General features: G+C 33.0%; 2 protein-coding genes across 2 annotated transcripts in view; both read right to left on the bottom strand.

The window, feature by feature from the left end:
- Positions 960-1,557, bottom strand: LOC107614127 (histone H2B). The gene has a single exon (XM_016316352.2). The coding sequence runs from the start codon at positions 1,469-1,471 to the stop codon at positions 1,055-1,057; it is 417 nt and encodes a 138-aa protein (XP_016171838.1). The 5' UTR covers positions 1,472-1,557; the 3' UTR covers positions 960-1,054.
- LOC107614537 (zinc finger protein STOP1 homolog) overlaps positions 7,713-8,498 on the bottom strand; it is a 2,715-nt gene continuing 1,929 nt past the window's right edge. The window contains exon 2 of the mRNA XM_016316729.2: positions 7,713-8,053. Within this exon, the coding sequence (XP_016172215.1) occupies positions 8,043-8,053 (11 nt within the window). The 3' untranslated portion in view covers positions 7,713-8,042. The remainder of the gene's footprint in view (positions 8,054-8,498) is intronic.

The following is an 8,498-nucleotide window of genomic DNA, read 5'->3' as shown; positions in this document are numbered from 1 at the left end:
ACTTCTCAAATGAGATTATAAGACTTTAATTAGTTTTATAATTTTAATTATTAATATATTTTTGGGTGTTTATTTATATTTTTATATATTATTTTTAAAAAATTCGAATATTCTAGTTGAACCAGTTAAACCTCTAAATCAATAAACCATAACAAAAGTAGTTTGATGGTCATTTCAGCTTTTAAAACCTTTTAAAAGATAAATTCCCTAATATGTAGCGTGTAGCATGTTTTTACTTAGGAATGTTCAAGATCCGACCTAGCCTAAATCTAAGACATATTTTATCAATTCGAATGTTATTTTTAACGAGTCTTATTTTCAGATTAGGTTTGGTTTAACCCTATTTATTCAGCTTGCTTTTGAGTCATCTCAAAATTGGCCCAGTAATCTTAGGATCAAACTTGAATCTAATTAAATTCTACCCGACCTGCCTTTGAACATCCCTAGTTTTGCTCATTTCATTTGCTTTATTCTTTGCGTCGAGAGATTGCATGTTTGCAGGAAAAACTGAAAAAGTCATAGAGAAGTAAAGATAAAATAACCAAGCTATAGAAAATATATAGAAGATTACGATTTAATCATGATAGCCCATTCTAATAACTATGAAGTTAATAAATTACTCAGAGGTCTCTATATTTCGGGGGAGTTTTTTATGCATACTTATTAGACTAACTTTCTCACTCATTTACAGATAAACAACTATAAGATATTTTATCTCATGATGATCTTTCAAGGTACTTCACTATTGCTACAGAAGTCGTTTACTATGAAACCAAACAAAATAAAACCACTAACTTTTATGTACTCACACGTCGCACGAAATATTTAAGTTTATAATTTTGAAAACAGTTAAAAATTGAGTTCAAAAATATAAACTAGTTGTCGAGTCTGAAAATAATGAATACACGTGATGATAGGGATAGCACTTTTCGAACATATATATATATATATATATAGGGTTTCAAATACCTCAATGGCAAAATAAGGATTTCATTTCCATTCATAACGAAATTACAGAGTAATACTTAGAAAACATCAGCATACATTTTAAGATCTAAGAGCTAGTGAACTTGGTTACGGCCTTCGTTCCCTCAGAAACAGCATGCTTAGCGAGCTCGCCGGGGAGTACTAATCTGACGGCGGTTTGAATCTCCCGTGAAGTAATGGTAGGCTTCTTGTTGTAGCGGGCGAGTCTAGAAGCTTCTTGAGCGAGCTTCTCGAAGATGTCATTGATGAAGCTGTTCATAATCCCCATGGCCTTGCTCGAAATCCCGATGTCAGGGTGAACCTGCTTCAACACCTTGAATATGTAGATCTTGTAAGTTTCAACGCTCTTCTTCGCCTTCTTCCTCTTCTTGTCAGCACCGCCTTCCTTAGGGATCTTCTTCTCCGCACGAGGCTTCTTCTCCGCCGGTGCCTTCTCTGCCGCCGGCTTCTTCTCCGCTGGCTTCTTCTCTGTCTTCGGCGCCATCAGATCACAGATTAAGCAAAATGAGAGAGATTTGGTGTTTGAGCTGTGAATGTAAGGTGTTTTGATGAATTATACTCGTTGGTTAGTGTGGAGTATATATAGGTTAGTGTGCTGCGATTTGATTGGTTGGGTGGGTTGCATACGGATCGATGACGTGGACCGTTGGATATTGTTTTGGGAGTTTGGGCGGTATGGATTTGTTTCTGGTCTAATGGATAGAATCATAGAATCCACGGGTATAGGCCATACGGTAAAGGCGCGCTATTTGAAAACTTTTGTGGTGGGACAATTCATTCTTCAAATTTTTAACTTATTTTTTGTTGTTTCTTTTATAAAAAAGAAAAAGGAACATTATTTATTTTATTTTAGAATGAACATAGGAAATTAATTTTTAAATTATTCATCGAAATCAACTTTTTGTTATAAAATCATTTTTTAATTCATATTTTTTGAAAAATTTAAAATGTGTTGTTTTCAATTTAAAATTTATAGTCTAAAATTTATAATTTAAAATAAAAAAAATAAACAGATTTGGACTAAAAACTAGTTAGTTTTTCATTTGAATCTTTTATTTTATCAAGAAGTAATTAATTGAAACAGATAAGCTATGTTTTTATCAACTATATATTGTGAACATTATTAGAAATAATTTGGTGCATAATTTTTTTTAAAATACCTTTTTTGAAAGAAGAATAAGCTACTTACCATCTTGATTTTATTCTTTTATTTAAATTATACGAATAAACTACCATTCGTATCCATGAATTTTGTGAACACTGATAAAATTATCTATTAAACAAAGAAATTAACGTTGTACCCATAAAAAATGAGTTTCGTATGACAAAAATATCCAAATCTGACCTTTTTTTTTTACTTTTGATAAAATTCTCAAATTACCCCAACCTTTTATCTTCTTTTCCAAATTTTAAACTTTCACAATTCTAACCACCATCAGCACCTTTTTTATTATCATTGTCTCCCCTCTCCCTATTCATTGCCACCATTCACTATCACCACCACTAAAATCAAATTCCTTTCATTTTTTCATTCACTGTCATTAACCATTCACCCTCTCTCTACTGCCACCATTTACCGTCACCACCACTAAATTTCAATCCCTTTCTTTTTTATTCACCGTCATCCACCATTCACCGCAAGAGTGCGACGCTCCCTAGGGTTTCATCAACTGTGAGTTAGGTTTAGGAAAATAGTGATTAGGGTTTGAAGCAAAAGAGATGAACAGTGGAGATTGATCTTTCTTGAAGGAAAGCGAGGGTAGAGTTGATATCAATACCAAATTGAGTGAGATAAGTTTGAACATCTTTATCAAACTAAGCACCCGAAATCCCTTTCTGATTTGTAATTGTCTTTCTCGACGCTGATGATGAAGATGCCATTCATCGATTTGATGGCAGTGGCAAAAGTTTTGGAATGCGACGACGACGAAGATGGTGGCGGCGTGACGCGAACGCGGCTCCGCAAGCTCAACCACGGTGGCCACATGGAGTGGATAAGCGTGAAAAAACAAAAGGTGATTTCAGGAAAAAGGTAGCGCGTGTATGTAAAGAGAAAAGGTTTTGTGACTCTGAAAGAAATGAACTGATGAAGGAAAGAAGGAGATTGGGATTTAGTGGTGGTAACGGTGAATAGGGGCAATGGAGAGGGGGAAGGGAAGAAAGGCAGTGGTAATTAGGATAGGTGCTGGTGGTGGTGACTGGTGAGGGTTGTGAAAGTTTGAAATTCGGGAAAGAAGATAAAGAATGGGGTAATTTGGAATTTTTATTAAAAAAGTCAACAAAAAATTAGGGCTTGAGTACTTTTGTCACACGAAATCCATCTTTTATGGATACAACGTTAGTTTTCTTGTTTGATGGATACTTTTGTCAGCGTTTACAAAATTCATGGGTATAAAACTATAAATAGTAGTTTATTCTAAATTATACTATATATAGTCAATTGTTTGCACAACATATAACTTTTTTGAGTAAATAGTCATTTTGGCACCCGAAAAATATTGGTTTTGTCAAAATAGACTCCAAAGTTTGTTTTTGACAAAATAGACCCAAAAAATATGAACTGTTTGACAAAATGGTCTCGATGTTAACTCCTCACTCTGGACGTTAATGGAAATGTCTAGGTGGCACGTTAAATGCTTACGTGAAGGGTTAGATGTGAGATTATAATATTGCCCTTTTCAGATGGTAGATTATTACACCTAAAACTCCTATTTCACCCCTTCACATTCCAATTGACCTCCACTGACTCACGGTAAAGACCCCAATTGACATGGGATCGTTGGTCATCGTTGTTGCATTCGTAGCTTAGCTTGCGTGGAGCTACTATGAGCTCCTTAGTCCCAAAATTCGTGCAAGGTTAGTGCGATTTTGATTGTAGCTTTCTTTTGTATTGTGTTGTGTTATTCTCTGTTGGAAGTGTTAACTGATTATGGTCCTAAGAGAGAAAGAGAATCTATGTATTGTTGTGATTTTCTGTTTGCTTTTGTGAATGTGGTCCTATGCTGTTGTTACGTAATGTTATTGTCATATCCTCCTATTCTCTTGTGTTGCTTCTTGTAACTTCCAGTCTAGAATCACTGGGAGATGGAGAAGGCAGAAGAGTAAGAGACTGTAGAAGTTGACTCGAGATAGATCATGTAGAATCATCACTAGAAAAAAGATCAACATTGGGGTTAGTGAAAAAGGGTGACTGAGTAGGAAGAATGGACTCAAATGAGGAGAACCGAGAAAACATGTGATGCTCCCAAAATACAACATGACAAGATATACGAATACGTCTAGAGAGAGGATCCCAACAACGATAACTCTTGTGTTTAGTGTCATGACTAAGGAAATAACACATGCAAGCCCGAGGTTCAAGTTTGCTATGTTCACGAGGTTGAAGAAGAATAAAACAGACATAACCAAAAGCTTCGACACATGGCGCTGTCTGGTGCCGTTGATCCTGGGTGTAGATCCAATGGTGTTGGATGACGTCTAGAGAGAGGAGAACCTGAAGTAGAACCCGACCTTTAGTCGGCGGTGACGAACCAAAGCGTCAGAAAAATATCAAAAAAACGAAGGTAAAGAACACTACCGGAAGAAAAAAAAAAGGGCTATGAATGATTTCTTGGAAAAAACATATGCTTTTGATACCATGTTAGAAAAGGTAAGAGAGAGAGCAGTAGAGAAAGAATTTGTGTGTATTCTAATTGTATAGAATGATACAATATAGAAGGGTATTATAGGTGCTAAGAGAATCAAAATAATAAAAACGTAATATCCTATAATAAATATTCATATATGCTAAATAATGCTAATTGATCTAATTGATTCTAATTATACTCTAACAAAATAATTAAAAAACATATGATAGTAGAATATTGTAAAATAATACAAAAATATGTAATATTGTTGGCTTTGTGCATGTGATCTCTTATTTTATCTATGTTTGTTTAGAGTAAGCTTCAAGTGCTAAAATCAGTTGAAGAAGAGGCATTGACACAAAGGCATCTTCAGATACAGGAATAAGCTACTATAGTAAGAACCATCATTACGTATTATATCACTGAATGGTTTTTTTTTTTTTTCTCAAACAGAGACTTACAAAATTATATGAATTTATCTTAGGCACAAAATTAAGTCAGCAGAAAATTCTAGTAAGAAAGGATTACAACAAAAAAAGACAAAAGTTGCTGTTCCAACAAAGTCATTTGTCATCCCAACCCAACCTCAAGTACCACCATAGAGAGTTACTACATCAACAGATCAGATAAGATCATCTGCTGCAACACCATTCAAACCACCATGAGCATCACAAAGACCAACTAGACCAGCTGCAGCAGCAACCAAACCACCTGCACTACAATAAGGGCCAAATTTGCCACATTTAGGCCTCAAAATCCAGTGAATCCAGAACCAGCATTGGTGATGAAGCTTTTTACAACAGTTAATAGGGCTACCTCTTTAAGCATAAGGCCATGTGTGAGTGTTGAAACTATAGGAACAGTAAGCCTTTCAATAACAAGTAGATTTATGCAATTCATACCCACACCAAACTTGACAATTCAGCTCTAAAGTGGACCAAGTGTCTCAGTCTCAAGTCCCAGACAAGACCCTAACATGAACTGCAAGTTTTTTTTTTGTTTATGGTTTCAAATGATTTTTGATGATTTTTTAGTATTTTAAAATTAAGGCTCAACAAGAAATATATTAGTTATGTACTGAACAAGTCTTGTTTGATAGTTTTTTAGTTTCTTGAGTTTATTGCCACAATTGTATTTAGGTATAAGCATTTGATGGTCTATTGGTTTTTTGAGTTTACTGCCACACTTGCTTGTATTTAGTTATAAATATTTGCAGCATTTGGTGCTATTATTTTGTTCTAGTTTATGCAATATAGATGCTTTAACCTCTTCCAACATTCTCAGATTCATACATTGAAAAAAAAATACAATTTGTAAAATATGAAGGAATTTACCACATCATTTTTTTTCAGTTAATCCTCAAATTAGAAACTTTGGTTTTGACCTTTTTCCTTGACCGAAAGCCTCAGGACAGCAAAGAAAAATATTTTTAATGGTAAACCCAAATCTGAATCCTTGAGATACTACTTGGTCCCCAAGAAACAATCTTGGCCTTTGATTCACAACAGTGTTTATCAGAGATCATCTTTTTCATGTATCCCAAATTGGATTGGCAGAAAGTTGGAGATGAAGGGAGGAAAATAAAATGCATGTAGAAGAAAATGAATCACCTTTAGCTTTTGACTTTTCTTGATATGGTTTGATGTGAGTGATTAGACCTCAACCTTTTTACTTAACCCTTCTCTTTCTTTCTTTTTTGATGAATACTTAGGAACGAAACTCTCTCTCTTTCTTCTCTGAGTTCTGACCGAAGAGAAAAAGTGAACATTACTTTAGAGGCAACGCTTTGGAGAGAACAGCTTGAGAGGAATGCCTTGGGCTTGAATCATATTTACTTACCATTCAGCTCATGTGATTTCTTTGTTATTTGTAATTGGGCTTTATTTGAAATTGTTGTCCACTAAAATAGATTCAACTTGTTCCATATTGGGCTGCTGCCACAATAAATTTTAGCCTGCAACACTTAATAAAAAATAATCAACACTAATTGAGTAATTAGTCCAATAAAATAATGTTTACTATCATCAATTAATTTAGTTAATTTCTTAACTCAACCGTTAGTTTCATTCAAACAACGAAAAAACTAATGCCCATGGTTGGCTCGAGTATTCAATTTTGGAAAAGTCTAGGAGGCCAGCAATTTTATCAAATTCTGGCCAGCATGTAACCATCAAAGAAGAGTGAGCCATTGGATAAAATCTCACATTAATCTCACACTATTAAAAGCCTTATTGATGGCTATTTGATAGCTATAAATCCCAAATGTTGCTGGCCCTAGCATTTTTCTTTATCTTTTAGCCTAAAAAAATTCTAAGTCCCAAATTGAGTAGTTGGTGGAGCAAAAAATAAAAAATGGAGAAAATAGTTGGGACTTAAGATTTTTTTAGGCTAAAAAATAAATTAATCTCACGTAAATCACTTTAGCTCTCTATGTAAGCATTTCACGTGCCACCTAGTCATCTCCGTTAACGTCCAAAATGAAGATTTAACATTGAGATTATTTTGTCAAACGATTCATATTTCTTAAGATTTATTTTGTCATAAAAAAACGTTGGAATCCATTTTGACAAAATCAAAATTCTTCATATATCAAAATGACTATTTATTCAACTTTTTTTTTTAAAGAAAAGCATATTTTTTATTAAAAATAAAAACAGCATTTAAAACAAACGAGAAATAGTTTCCATTAGTAAAAATAATTAACTTTGAATAGAATGATGGTTTTTATAAGTGGTATACTATTGTTAGTTAGATTTTCAGCTTTTACCATTTCTACTTTGTGAACTGCATGTCGTATGTTGTTGATAATTTTTCTTTTAGCCATTTTCTTTTCGGCTAATATCTATTTAATTTTATATTTTAAATTTAAAATTTAAAATTCTAAAAGTAAACCTTAAAATTTCTAAAATATGATGATTAAAAAAAATAATTTAACAATAAAAAAGTTCATTAATGATAACTACTTAAAAATTGATTCCTATACTTCTTCCACAGGAAAAATACTAACATTTGATTTACCAAATAGATACTAAAATGATTTTTGGGTACAATTTTGGAAACTAAAATAATATTTTTGAAAAATTAAAAGAAAAAGATAAATTTAGGATCCAACACAACATTCGAATCTTATATCTATACGTAACATACGTATCTCTATACATAACATTATTGATACATTCCTTCAACACAGATTTTGAATGTACAAAACTTTTGTTGACTAATTATTAACTGCTAGCTAATCAATTAAAGAAGATTATTGAGATTATTTTCTTACTACTATGTTTTCAATCATAGCAACCAGAGAGATGATCTCAATTCATGAAGTGCAACAAAGCAGCGTCCCACTTCATTTTCAAAGGGCCATGTCACTTCTCAGCACCACAAACTATACTGAGCCAAAATTCCATAACACATGCATATTTCCAACCATTAAGCTGCACCTAAAATTTTTAATGTGATGAAAATTTGAATTAATACAAGAATTAACCAACCCTATTCGGAAGGTATAACTCATTTTTGCAATAAAAGTCATGCACGAAGAATATATATATCCCATTCTTCCCTAGTGTGTATTATTCATCATAAATGTAACTAAGTTCTTTGTCATAAATAGTTTACTTAAAGATAAGAAATTAGTCATCGAATACTTTTATATGTACCCTAAATGAAATTTAAAATTCCTTGTCTCTTGGTTACAAGGGACGACTAAGCTAACTAGCTAAGTGAGCATCAAAATATATATATATCTTGATAAAAGAAATATGGAAAATGGGTGATGATCACATGAAAATATGAGAGTATATATAATAACAACTAAAAGTTATCCATCAAACTAATATTTTGTATATACTGAAAACAAAAATATTATTTACACATCGAAAATTA

The sequence above is a fragment of the Arachis ipaensis genome, chromosome B08, assembly GCF_000816755.2.
Source record: "Arachis ipaensis cultivar K30076 chromosome B08, Araip1.1, whole genome shotgun sequence".
Taxonomy (NCBI): Eukaryota; Viridiplantae; Streptophyta; class Magnoliopsida; order Fabales; family Fabaceae; genus Arachis; species Arachis ipaensis.
Note: the sequence above shows the minus strand (reverse complement) of the source record. Positions and strands in the feature narration are given on the sequence as shown.